This window comes from Corvus kubaryi, unplaced genomic scaffold (assembly GCF_017639235.1).
Source record: "Corvus kubaryi isolate FWS band 111438036 unplaced genomic scaffold, C.kubaryi_AGA036_p1.0 37241, whole genome shotgun sequence".
Lineage (NCBI taxonomy): Eukaryota > Metazoa > Chordata > Aves > Passeriformes > Corvidae > Corvus > Corvus kubaryi.
In genome coordinates, this window is record NW_024581071.1 from 75,916 (window position 1) to 89,436 (window position 13,521).

General features: G+C 53.0%; 2 protein-coding genes across 4 annotated transcripts; both read right to left on the reverse strand.

Annotated features, from left to right (window-relative positions):
• Positions 1-1,868: 1,868 nt before the first annotated feature.
• KLHL33 (kelch like family member 33) lies at positions 1,869-7,402 on the reverse strand. 3 transcript variants are annotated; one of them, XM_042023197.1, is made up of 5 exons: positions 6,987-7,402; positions 5,108-5,635; positions 3,919-4,852; positions 3,324-3,494; positions 1,869-2,755 (listed from the first exon to the last, which is right to left on the reverse strand). In XM_042023197.1, the coding sequence occupies exons 2-5, from the start codon at positions 5,628-5,630 to the stop codon at positions 2,179-2,181; spliced, it is 2,205 nt and encodes a 734-aa protein (XP_041879131.1). In that variant the 5' UTR covers positions 5,631-5,635; positions 6,987-7,402; the 3' UTR covers positions 1,869-2,178. The 3 variants fall into 3 exon arrangements, with proteins under 3 accessions (XP_041879131.1, XP_041879130.1, XP_041879129.1); XM_042023196.1 differs by lacking the exon at positions 6,987-7,402 and adding an exon at positions 6,438-6,583; XM_042023195.1 differs by lacking the exon at positions 6,987-7,402 and adding an exon at positions 6,336-6,583.
• A 2,132-nt stretch (positions 7,403-9,534) lies between these two features.
• Positions 9,535-12,885, reverse strand: NDUFA11 (NADH:ubiquinone oxidoreductase subunit A11). The gene is made up of 4 exons (XM_042023198.1): positions 12,770-12,885; positions 12,592-12,684; positions 10,619-10,741; positions 9,535-9,729 (listed from the first exon to the last, which is right to left on the reverse strand). The coding sequence occupies exons 1-4, from the start codon at positions 12,849-12,851 to the stop codon at positions 9,617-9,619; spliced, it is 411 nt and encodes a 136-aa protein (XP_041879132.1). The 5' UTR covers positions 12,852-12,885; the 3' UTR covers positions 9,535-9,616.
• Between the last annotated feature and the right edge of the window lie 636 nt (positions 12,886-13,521).

Below are 13,521 nucleotides of genomic sequence, written 5' to 3' on the forward strand. Positions count from 1 at the left end.
TGGCAGGTAATAAGGAAAGTGCAAGTGTTGATGCCTCTGCATGACCAATTATGGGATGGCTGGGTACTGGGGAGTAGGGTGGGAGGCTTTGAAGGGCAACGGATGTGACTTGTAAGGGATTACACTGGGACAAAGCACTCAGGAGATGGCCAAACTTTGCGACTACTTGTCTAGATGTCACTCAAACATTTTGGGAGGTGTAAGAAGCAGACAACAGTCACCATTGGTGGGGGGTTGAATGGCTCGCCCCAGCAATGGTGCACAAATGCACCATTCAAGGATCTTATGAATCACTTTTCCAGCCTGAAACGCAGTTCCAGTTCTAATTGCCCCAAATGTATTGTCAAACTGCTGAGTCAGCATGGCCTTCTGCCAGGTTAACTACTGGGTTCACAGGTGGGAACGTATGCCTGTGCTTGGCCAGCATGAGTGTGTCTGCTGGTGAAGGTCTGGTGTGCAAGTGTGTCCATGGACATGGACATACTGCTTTTGTAAGTGGGCACTTGTCCATCTGTTGGTGCTGTCTTACCACACCATCCTTTCTATCCCTGTTTCCTGGGACAACGATGAGGCAAGCAGCTCCAGTGCTGGCACAGTCTGAAGGCCCCAACAGTGGGGGGCAGACATCTGGGGAGCAGAGCTGTGGAAGAAGATCTGTGTATCTTGATGGACCAAAAGGTGAACAAGGTCCAGCAGTGCACCTGGCAGCAAAGGGAGGGCAACAAAACCTGGACTGGGTTAACAGAGACAGGGCCAGCAGGCCAAGGGAAGTGATTATCCCCTTCTCTTCAGAACTCATTAGACTACAGTTTTTCACCTTCCTCTACACATCTGAAGCCACCCAGTTCCCTCCCTACAGGCACTACTGGTACCCCAGTATTTCTCAGAATCCCGTTACCCTTGCCTCTCCTTTCAACTCCTCCCTGGAATTCTCCCATCTCTCCACAGAACAAGCTCTCCAGGTCACTCCAGGAATCCAAGACCTCTCAAAACCACCTAGGAACACCAAAGCCCCCTGTCCTGGGTTGTAGTGTATTCTATTACCATTCCCATCAGCTGTTGAAACCAGGTGGGGCAGTGTTGCCTTGCCTCCTCCCCCCCAGACTATCTTGCTGTTAATTGCCCATCATTGTCCTGCCACCTGACTCAGAGATAACTCCCTCCGGACTATCTTCTGTTAATGAGCCTAATCAACACTTGGCCTCATGACTCGTTACCCCATTGTGAGATGCTCCACCCAGAGGGAGGAACCAAGCATCCCATCGTGGATATAATCTGAGGCTGAACACCAGAGACACCGGCTTCCCACTGGATTTCCAGAGGACAGGAGCTACACAGCCACCATTGGACTTCCTGAGGAAGAGCAGACTGTTTTACTACAGGATCACTGCTTCAGAGGACTGCAGCCACCATTCTACCAGACTGCTACCACCACCCTGCCTAACAGGGTGTCAGGTTGTACCTTGACTCTGTCAGTTTGACAGTGTTTTCTTTTACCTTTTTTTCCCCTTTTCTTTAATTTCCATTAAATTGTTATTCTGACTTGGTGCCTCCCACTGGTTTGTTTTCAAACTAGTACACCCCCAGGACCCCCTATTGTACTCTATCAACCCCACCATCAACCCGCCCAAATCCTGGCACTCGCAGGACTCTATTCCCTCAGGATCTCCTATGCACCCCAAGATCCCTCTCAGTCCTGAGACAAACACATACACCCTCATGCCCAGTGAACACAGGCACACAGAGCCCCAGCGCCCAGCACCACCCACCCAGGACACCCAGATCACTGCCCTCCTGCTCTCCTCCTGTTCCTTGTGAGAAGCACCTGGATGTCTGGGTTTCCCACCAGAAACAACAAGACCCAGACAGACAATTCAGGAAGCATTTTTATTCAAACCAGGTGGGGGGGAAATTGGGGGATTCCCAGCTCCCAGTGAAGGGCTCAGACAAAGAAGACTGAGTATTCCTGGAGGCACAGTGCTACAGTGTGGGAAATCTCTATGTTCCACAGGTTCACTACAGTCTAGGTCATGTACCTTAAGGGTGAAGGGTTGCTGGAAACCACAGGAGGAACCCACTCTGGGAGACGGGTCTGGACACTTTTGTCCCATAGAGGTACCCATGGATGCTACCTGGGTATCCCAGTATGGGGTGCAGAGTTTTTAAGCTAAGTATACCCTAGGTATTATTGGGAGTTTCAGTTGATCTCAAGGGGTCCTTAAGGCAGCTGGGGCCACGCAAGGCAGGGGGTAAAGTGAGAACACAGGCTTGTAGGTCAGTATAGGCATGGGGCAAGGTGCCCCGGGTGATCCAGCGCCGGGTACCCGGCTGGTAGGCATGGATCAAGTGCGTGTCCTGGTAGGTCTCATGACTGTACCCTCCCAGTACAAGCAGTTCCCCTCCCAGTACAGCTGCACCCCCAACTACATGTGCACGGGGCAGGGGGCTGAGGAGGACCCAGATGTTCTGCTTGGGGCTGTAGACCTCAAAAGTCAGCTGGTCCCTGTAGCCAGTCTGCCCAGCCCGCTGACACAGGCCCCCGGCCACGTAGAGCTGCCCACCCGCCTCCTCCATGACGTGGCCAGCTCGCTGGCCATTCATGGGTGCCAGGAGTGTGACAGGTGCACCTGGGACATAGCGGAGCAAGGATGCCTGACACTGGTATGCTTCATCACACCCACCCGACACGTAGAGCTCACCATCCAGGGCACATGCCGCGTGCCCACACAGAGCCATTGGCAGGGGCTGGCACCTCCTAGGCAAGGAGAGAGGGAGGGGTGAAGGACAGGTTAACCAGGGCTATCCTGCAGTGACTGACTACCCAGGGGTTCCCTGGGGTGCCATTGGCTGCTTCATTAACGACTCAGCAGGCAACACTTGCCAACACCCAACGAGCCCCAGTGGACAACATCACCTGACACAGAATGGATACCCCAGGGGCATCACTGTTCAACACTTTGTAGTCGCCGCACCATTGGTCAACCACAGTGGGCTCCCTCAATGGACAACATTGGCCATCACCCTATGAACATTCTGCCAATGAGAGGAATCAAACTATTTGTCTCATTGGCAGATGGCCAACAAGACTTGCAATGAACACACTACTGGCCAAAAACTCACTTGCCACCCGCTAGGAAACACTGGCCATCACGCAGTCCACAAGGGACATGGTTGTTCAACAACCAGTAGACCTCTCCCAAATACCACTGCAAGTCCATCCTCCACTGGACGCTTAGTGACCCAAAGCACTCAGTGGGCACCTTGGTCAAGGCAAGGGGCTCTTAGAGAAAAGGGAAACTAGGCATCTGCTGGAGCAGCCTCACCTCCAGGTGTCATTGGCCAGGTCGTAGCACTCCACAGTATCTGTGCAGTAGAGCTCCCCTGAGGTGCCCCCCAGGGCATAGATGAAATTCCCAAGTGCCACAGCAGCAAAGTAGCTCCGTCCACACGTCATACTGGCCAGACGCTCCCAGGAATCATCCATAGGCTGGTACCTGGGTTTGAGAGGCAAAGGGGCAAGAGACTACCTGTTACCTACAACACCATGAGCTGATGTTGGCACTGCTGAGGGCAACAACCCACCTACAACCTGCCAGTCCCAGAATGCCTTAGGGTCACATGGTCACCTTGCATGGGAATATCCTCTCCTTCTGGACAATACCAAACCCATAATGACCTGCGGCATCTCCAGATAGAAGCCTCCCGCTCCTACTCCCAAAAAGCCTGTAACACCCCAGAGTAAGAGGGCACCTCTGAGTCCTACACCTAACCCATCCCAAAATGTCTTAGGGCCACTTGACCAGCTTCAATGCCACAATGTCTTGGATCCATGGGGCAGCTCTAGCTCTACCAACACCTCCTCTGATCCCACAATGTCCTGGTGCCACATGGGAACTCTAAGTCCTCTGTAGCTCTCACCTGTAGACACTGGCTAGGGTGTCATGGACCCCGTAGTAGTGCTTTCCACCCAGGACGTAGAGGTTGTTGCCCACCACAGTTACAGCATGACGGAAGCGTGGGCCATCAGGAAAGTGTCCCAGTTCCCTCCACTCAACCTGCTTCACCAGCCCCACAGCACTGAGGTAGCGGTCTGCAAACCAGAGGTGTCTGCTGGGCTTCCGGGCAGTCAGGTTGCCCTTTACTTTGTCTCCACCACAAACCACCAACACCTCTTGCAAGGAACGTACCCGGCATGGCAGCTGGGCCATGGGGGCGAAACTTGCTACCATGAGCTCACGGAGGACCTTTGGGTCAGCTACCCCTGCAGTCACAGATGGGACCTTCTTCAGCTCCAGGCTGGACATGAGGGCAAAGCGAACAGATGACAGGATCTCTTTGGCTAGATCCTCCTGGCCATCTCCATTGGCCATAAGCCACCGAGATGCTGCTTCCAAGGCTTCCAGTTCATGGAGGACATTGAGACCATCAGAGCGGAGGAGGCGGATGAGAAGGTGTGCAGGAAGATCCAAAAAGGCCGGTGTAATCACCACACAGGGGAAGGTGGCCAAGATGTAGTTCTCTGCTACATGGACCACCTCATCCAGCCCATAGGCCACAGCAAAGGCCAGCACATCAGGGCCAGTTTCTGGGGTCAGGCCATGGGTGAAAACGTCCAGGCAGAGACTGAGGAGCCCCCAGGCCTGGTAGCGCAGGGAGGTCTCAGCTGCCTCCAAGACCATGGGCCATGGCCCTGCTACAGCTCCTGTGTAGGCAAAGGAGAGGAGGAGACGCAGCTCGGCTGGGGACAGCCCCGTGACCAGCGGGTCGGCAGGGTTGTGGGTGGCCTCCCGCATGGGGCAGGTGAAAAGGGCCCGGAAGAAGTCACAGGAGCAGCTCAGGGCCAGTCGCTGAACTAGGAGGAAGGAGGAATAATGGTGGGAGGCAGCAGGGAACCCTCTGCACTCTGCAGCCCCCAGAACTCACGTGTCCTGGCCCCATGCCCATCAAAGCCCCAGCTCTGCCAAGGGGAGCAGCCCTGAGGGCACCTCTAGAGCGTGACACGCACCTGGAGCTGCAGCCTTATCATCCCCACCAGAGGACTTGGCTGTCCCAGAGCGCTCTGTCCCACTCCTCAGCCCCTCATGGAGGACCCCCACCCCCTGCTCACCTGGGATGACCTCGTTCCCTGCCTGGAGCTGGAGGTCACAGCCCACACCATTGGCATGGAGCTGCTCCATGGCTCTTAGCGTCTCCCACTGCTCCTCCAGGGGCTCAGGACCTTCTTCCTGGTGGTCAATCTCCAGACGCAGGGCACAGGCGGCCACCAGCCGGGGGGCACCCAGGGCCCGGGCAGCCTCCTCCACCTCTTTCGCCCGGCCATGGGGCACAATTCCCCCATAGGCAAAGGTGAGCACAGCCCGCCAGCCCCACAGTGTGGCCCCAGGTGGCAAGGGGACATGGGGTGGGGGATCTTGGCGGAGTTGTCTGGTCCTGCTCTCCAGGAAGTGGTGGAAGAAGGAGCTGATGGAGGCCAGGACCACAGCATGGGCCATGTCACTCTCTGGGCCCACAGCCACATCCACCAGCTGTCCTGTGGTGCGGAGGTGGTCAGCCATGGCCAGGAAGTGTCCAGCGTGAGCCCGATCCTGCAGGCTCCACTGGTCTGGGGCTGGCCCCTCTGCAACCCACATCTTGCCTGTGGGAACATATGGAGCAGGGTGTCAGGGTGCTGTCTCCACAGCTGGAGCTTCTGGCCCATGGCTGGAGTACTGGCTGGGGACATGGGATCTTGCTGCTGGCACTGCCACATAGCACTGGATCCACCACCAAAGCCTTTACCCCACAGCCAGCAACACCAGGCTCTGCTACCGCTCCATTACTAAATTTGATGCCTCTTGGCAAAACCGCAGCTCCATAGGTGAGAACAACAGCCCATTTCACTGCCCCACTGAGCCTGATCCCCTCACCTGCCTCATCTCTGAAGCCTTAGCATGAAGCTACTGACCCAGAGCCAACACTGCTGCCCCACAACCCCGTAGCTCAGGCCACTGTCACCGCCTTCAGTCCTATAGCACGCACAACCAAGCCCTTCCTCAGCCATTGCCCCATTAGCTGAAACTACTGATGGTCCAACAGCAACCGAGACACTGGCTCCCAGCAAAGCGCCCGTCACACCTGCTCGGTGCATGGCAGTGCCTGCTGGGCGCTGCCTGTTGTGTGTCATGCTGCCTGTCACACACTGTGATGCATTATCCCCCTAGTTGTCTGCAATGTTGCATGTCATGCTCCCCTGCACCACAGACTGTCGAGATGTGCTGACCCTCATGACATTGTTGCCACCCCTTGCCCCCGCCGTGTTGCTCGCTGTTTGTGCTGTGTCGCGTGTCCTCGCTCACCAAAGGCCATGCGCTTTGCAGCCCAGTGAAGCGCTTGCTGTATGCCGTGTCCTGCATTACTGCATGGTTTGTTATGCTGTGCCATGCGCTTGTCCCCCTTACCGCCTGCTGCTGCTCCACAGAACTCCTGTGACCCTCTAGGAATGTGCCCGGGTAATTATAGACCAGACAGGACACGTGGCCCCAGCCAGGAGCTGGGAGAGGCTCAGGCAGAGGGAGGTCCAAGGCCCCAGAGTCCCAAGGCTGGGGCGGTGGGGTCACTGAATTCTCTGAGGACAGGCAGCAGGGCCAGCTGAAGCTGACAGCAGCTTCTGTAAACACTGTGCTACCATGGGCAGGTTCTGCTGGGGATCCCTGGCCCCTTGGGCCCCTCTCTAAGCACTGCTCTTCTCCAGATCCCAGGGTGAAGCAGAGCCCCCTCCCAAGTCCTCAGGTAGGAGAAAATCCCCTGTCCCCCCACCCCCACGAGGGGGTGACAGAATATCATGGTTTAGCATAGTTTGGGTTCTTAGTTAAAGAGGGCTCCATCGGTCACGGAAGTAATTCTTTGCAAAGAGGCGCTTACAGCTTCCTCCAGACCCAATAGAACCAATCAACTGGCTAGTTTGAATATTGACAACTTTCTTAAGCCACTTAAGAAGCTTGACACACCTCTGTAATCCACATTTAAGAACGAACAAAGCCCGGGAAAGCTTCTCTTGCTTCCAGCTTTTAGGTAGGTAACTGGGGGCCCGCGGCACGGCCCAGCAGGGCCGGGCCAGGCCCTGCTCGGCACATCTTGGCTGAGATCTCAGTTGCTTCTGCTCGCTGGACACCCGGCGCAGCCCCTCAGTGTGGGCCGGGCCGGCCGGGACACAGCCACCCCGGAGCCCCGCAGCCCTGCTCCTGCGGGCAGCTCCTCGGCGCGGCTCGGCCAGGCCGGCCCTCACCCAGTGCGGCCGAAATTCATCTGAGGCCGCTGCCCGGCAAAGATCATGGGACCAACACCGATAAGCAAATTCCAGCTGCGAGGCCCGGGTGAGATTAACCCTTTTAGTGCTGTAAGTTTCCTCCAATACAGATGAAACCTGCAGACATCAATCCTCTCCCGAGTCAGAGAAAGAAGGTGAAGGCATGAGAAGAAAACACCATAAAGACACCAAAGTCAGTGAAGAAGGAAGAGCTGAAACCCTGAGGGAGGAGAAAGAGGAGATGCTTCAAACCTAGAAGCTGAAATTCTGTTGTAAAGCTATGGTGATGGACTATGATGCATCATAGTACCCTCTGTAATTTCATGAAGCTTAGGGGGGGTAGAGTGTTCAAATTGCAATTGTGAGCAGAAGTACTTGTGCTGAAAAGAGCAAATGTTGAAGTAGCTGTAATTTGATGAGAAGCTTGAACAGAGATGAAAGTGATGAAGACCCTTGCTCCCAGGGAAGGAGAAGACCTCTGTTCCTAGAGATGAAGATGCTCGCAGAGATAGGTGAAGAGAACCTTTGTTTCTGAACAGCTCATCCTTAAAATGGTACCCCAGTAGCTCAGGACTGGACCCTCGAAAGCAGTTGTGGGGAAAGCTGTAAGTCAGGGGAAGGGACTCTCACATGCGAGTAGAGAACCAACCCGGGCGGCTGTCTTGCTGTGACATTGGAGCCACGAGAGAACTGTTTCTTGTGGAGATGTCTCCATAGCATGAGCAAGAGAGACTCCTCACCCTAAGTGAACTGAAAAAGATTATTATAGAGGTGGTAAACTGATTGAAAATCTAAAGGGTTGTCTTTTTATGTTGTCAGTGGGAGAAGGGAGAAAGGTGAGGGGAAGAGAAGGGAGAAAGGTGAGGGGAAGAGAAGTGTTCTGAAGGTTTAGTCTGACTTTCTTTTCTTTCTTTTAGGTCTGTTAATAAACTTCTTTTATTCTTTTAAGTTTTGTGCCTGCTTTGCTTTCTCCTAATTCTTATGTCACAGAAGGAAAGTAAGTAAGTAATGGGTATCTTGAACCAAACCACTACACAGGTCTACCATCACCTGCTGTGCTTCTGAGCTGCAGCCCAGCCCAAAGAGCTGGGGGTCTCAGCCCCAGGAGCACACGGGGACACCAGCTCCTCAACCCAGCCTCAAGCGCCCCCAGGACCACCCCACACACACCCAGGACCCCATTGGCCCACAGAGCACAAACCAGAGCAACACAACCTGCCACAGCTGACTGTGTCCTTGTATCACTGTCCCTCCCTCTGCTGTCCTCTGGTGCTCCAATCTCCTTGCCTTGTCCCCTCCCCTCACACCCCATGTTCCCCTCTCCCATGCACCTGCATCCCCCATACCCACATTCCTTGTCCTGTAACACATGCACCCATCCCCTAATGTCCCATCTCTGTCCCACAGTGTTCCCACATGTCCAGTTAATTCTGTGTTCCCAAAGATCTTTTCACATCCTCTCCAAGTCTATTTTTCAGCACTCAACCTGCTTGTGAGATTATTTTTTTCTATCTAGTTAGAATTTCCCTATCTTGTTATTTCCCACCCTTCACTGCACACCTGAGCCTGCATTTTCTGTAGCCACTAAGTTGTGAAAAAGTGCTATTAGATCAAATCTTGACATTTTCTCCAGGCAAAATGATCCAGTTCTTGCCTCTCTTTGTGCATCTTGTGGCTCCATGCTCTCCACCTTAGTGGGTTCGCAGGACACACTTCAGTTTGTTCATAGAAAATTCAACCAGACACAGCTATAAGCAACCTGCTCCAGCTCTCAGCTGGCATTCAGCGGTCCCTTCCAGCCCCAGATATTCCTCAATTTCAACCATGAAGCATTTAGCTCCAGACTTCCTGAAATGCTTTTTGGAGAAAGACTTCAGGCTCCCAAACACCTTCTCGTGGGCAACCCACAACTTCTTCCCTACCCCACCTTCCCCATCTTCAGCGCAGAGCCAAGCACTCCTTCAGAAGCTTTGGCTCCAGACCCTCACTGATGGGCTCAGTGCAGTGTAATCCCAATCCTTGTCAAGAAGCCCCACAGGGCCCACTCAACTGCAAGGACCTCACTGAAGCTACAGCGTAGTGCTCACACTTGTGCACACAATGCCGAGACATGGAGGCAAAGCAAAGTGAACACAGAAATCGCAGCCAGACCAGAAGATGCCGCTTCCCCTTCAGCAGCTCCAGCTTTCTGCACCTCAGCCCAAACGCCGGGAAACAGCCGCACGACACCACAATGTTGTGACAACTGCTGACTGGACCGAATCTTTATTACACGATGTCCTAAGTACATACAGCATTTGGAAGCCAGCTCACAGAGGTGAAAGGTGACGTTTACAGCTTGGGAGGTCCTGTCAGCCTCCAGCCCTCCTGGTTACCAATCTTCATGAGAGCCGCAGTGATTCCAAACCCCAGACATGCCGTGGTGCCAGTGAGGTAACTGTGAGCTGAAGAAAACACATCAAAGCAGAAAACACCCATTAAGGCACATTAAGTCCTGTGCAGCAGATCTCGATAGACTGCCGTTTTTCGTAAGTCCCTTGACCATCAGCAACATTGTCTGGCCAGAGGAATTGGAGAAGTGGCCTTTTTATAAAATTGAGTTCTCATGCTTTTAGCTTGCAATTTGAAATATCAATTTCAATAATCCACTGCCCCATCCCCTTAAGTCGGCAATCTTAAATGGCTCATTTAAGTGACAAAATATAACAAATATTGTGACCAAAAAAAACAATCACTGCTTTGAACTCTCATCAGCTCAGCAACTAGGACAAATAAAGATTAATTCTATTTCACCACAATTACAACTTAAATAAATCCCTCACTTCTTTAGGTTCAAGGATGAATGTCTACAGAAAACAGAGCTGTGTCAGTATCTGCAGGAGCTGCTTAAGCCTTACAAGGGGCTATAGGAGCAACAGCAGCAGGACACAGCTTGTCCCTCAGACTATGTAAAGAATTCACACGGCAGATATTAGATTGTACTTCCTGTCTAAAATAAAACACACTTCTTGCCAAGAAAACATGGATTTCCACAACTATATTTTTCCTATCCTGCAATTTTAAGGTATAACTGGTAGCTCTTACTGGCAGCACTGAGTCACCTCTCCTTTCATTCTGTGTATCACTTCATGCTCCCTTTGGTGCCCTCCCCTCCTGTAGCCATATTTATTTTAGCAGGTCCATACAATGCCAATGAAACTGGCATGAATACAGGCTGAGATGAATCTTTACCAAAGAAGCCTGGCATCAACATTCTTTAACATTTTTCCCCAACAGAAAAGTTTCTAAAACCAGCACATTTCAATGCAGGCACATTTCAGCGTTCACAGTTACCTCTTGCTCCCAAGACAGCTCCTGCTGTGCAACCGCCTATGAAATAGTTCAAAGGATCCTCTGGTTCTTCCCGGACTTGGGCACTGAGGCAGGTACTTAAGCCAAACACAGCTCCTAGTGTAGCTGTAAACAAGAAGTAAAAAAACAAAACCAAAATCCTCAAGGACCAGAGAATTCACACCGAGCATGATTTCGATATTCACAGTGGCTACAATGGAAAACCAGGGACATCCTATCCCAGCTGCTACAGTGAGGGTCAGCATCACCCAGTCCCACCCAGCTTCCCTGGCTTTCTCCCCCTGCACCACATGGATCCCGCTCAGCTGTGAGCTGCACCCTCAGAGCGCCCCACACCCACTGCCGCCAAACAGCACCGCATCCTGCCGGGGTATCAGCGCAGGCCTTACACCCTTCCCAACAAGGTGATGGGATAGCCCCTGACAGCCGGGGGTACTGCAGGGGAGCAGTGCTGTCTGTGCAGCCACCTCCCCAGCTTTGCCTGGACTCTGCACTGTAACTCAGCCATCAAGTCCCTGTGAGCCCACCTCACAGCACTGGGCAGAGCAACCCCAAGGGCTCTGCTCTCCCTGCAGACTGCTAGTCCTGACACTTTCCTCCTCTGCCTGCCTCAGGCTCACAATGGTTTCTGGATAGTAGAAAAATTAACTGGGTTTGTAAATTATTCTTGTTGTAAACTGACTTTGAAATTGAATTAAGAATTTTGAATTGAACTAAGAAACTGCAAAGTAGAAGCATCCTGTCCACTGAGTTACACACCTCATCTAATACAGACTCTTGATCATGAAATGTGAAGCTGTCTACCAGGCACCATCTGCAGGTTTCAATTCATCTTTCTTGGGACCAATAAAAATGTGCAGGACAAAAATTTTCAATCCCTATATAAAACCAGCAGCTCCTGTTACAAACCTGGGCAGATTTCAGCAGAAAATGAATTACGCTGATCCCAAAATCAGCTGAAAAGAGCACTGCAGAAACAAAACCCCCAGACCTAGAGCTGCATTTCAGCTTTCCTGCTCTCCCTGCTTTGGACAAAGGCATCTGTAGGCAAAACACACAGCTTGAGGCCATGAGGTGTGATCCCAGAACAGAGGACAGGATAAACCCTTCCTCAGGTGTGAAACTGGTAAGAGGGCCCAATATGCCTGTTTAGGATTAAGGGATTTATTGAAATCATAGTTGATTACATGATTCAGTCCTTTCATAACGACCTCAGCTCATTAGAGGAGATGCCAGACCCTGGTTTAGAGTCAAACTACTCAAAAACGCAGACCTGGACTGACTGTGCCCCAACTCAGAGCACCAGCACTTGGGGAGCGGCAGAGGTGGCACAAGGCATTGAATTAGACTGAAAAGCAAGAGTCTGCTAAGAGGAAAACTGCACTTGACAAGGGGCTGAGGGAGCTTCAACCACGCAGCCCCCTCAGCTCCCTGCTCCTCTCTTCAGCATTCACTTTCTCTTCCTAAGACAATTCAAGACAACTGCATGGTTTCTGTTTGTCTATAACACGTAATGGGAAAACCCCCACGTTTATTTTCCTTTTGCCACCAAAACCATTGCATTGTTCTTCAGCAGATGCAGTTTATTAAATACAATGCCTAAATACATTAAGCAAAAAAAAATAATTTGCTTGCACTATGTTGTTGCCCACAAACTGGGTAGTCTGGAGATTTAAAAAAAAAAATAAATGAAAAAGTACCTTTACTCTAGATTGCAAAAAAAAAAAATGACCTGCAAATCAAGAACATGTCTTTCCATGTCAGTAGTCAGTGTTCTGGCTGTTGGCCAAACAACGACCCAGGGCCGATGGAGGACAGAGACGCCGAAACCGTGCAGGGGCAGAGGCAAGGGCAGGTGCGAGGGCGCAGCCAGACCGGGCAGAGGCGAGGCCGGTGCCCCTGCGGTGCGCGGGAGTCCCACCCTACAGTCACACCGCCAGAGTGCCGGCCCTTACCCATCGTGACACTGTCCGCCGCCGCCGTCTGCAACGCGGCCAGAGCCGAGCCGGGCCGCAGCAGGATGATACGATACGCCGCCCCGACCAGGCCTGCAACACAGCACCGCGCGTCATTGCCCGCGCCCGGGCCCCGCTCGGCCGCCCCCCCGTGTGCCCCGTTCTCCCCGATGCCCACCCGCGGCCGCGCCCACGCGCGTGGCGAGCCAGGTGCGCTGCGGGCACTGCTCGCCCTCGGGGCCCTCCCAGTACCCCGCCATGGCGACAAGGACACGGCCGAGCTGTCGCGAGAGGCTGCGCGGCCCCGCCCCGTGAGGGGGCCAGGCCGGGGATCGTCCCGCGGGCACGCGCGTGGCGAGCGCGGAGGCCCCGCCCCCCCCGCCGGGAGCCCTCACGGGCCGCGAGCCGCGGCCGGCCCCGCCCGAGCGCACCCGTGCAATGGCTTTCCTAAAGGACTCCCACCTCCTGTTCCCAGCTGCCCCAGCCGCAGCTCTCAGGCTCTTAGCCTGCACCCCGGACTCTGACGCTGCCGTTTGTCTTTGCTGGCTGCTTGCGGGACGGGGAGGTTGGTGTGGCTTTGCTTCGTTGTGGGTGTTTTGCATTTTTGTGGGGGCGGAGTTTTTTATTTATTTGGCGGGGTTTTTTTGGTAGAGTCTACAACTCTTACTTAAAAGCGCTTTAAGTATTTTTAATGAATTTTCAATGATTCTGTTTTAATTCTCTGTCTGTATCTATACTGCTGTATGGCCCTGTTTCCCTCTGAAATAATAAACATGCTTTGACATAGGCTATAGGGGCGTTGTATACATTTATTTTTCCAGCTCTTCATAGTATGCTAAAAAAAGCACAGCACTCTACTGTGCCTTCTCGGTGATGTACAGATAATCACGCACTGAAAAGCCAGTGTCCGTAAAAGAGACAGAGGAGTCC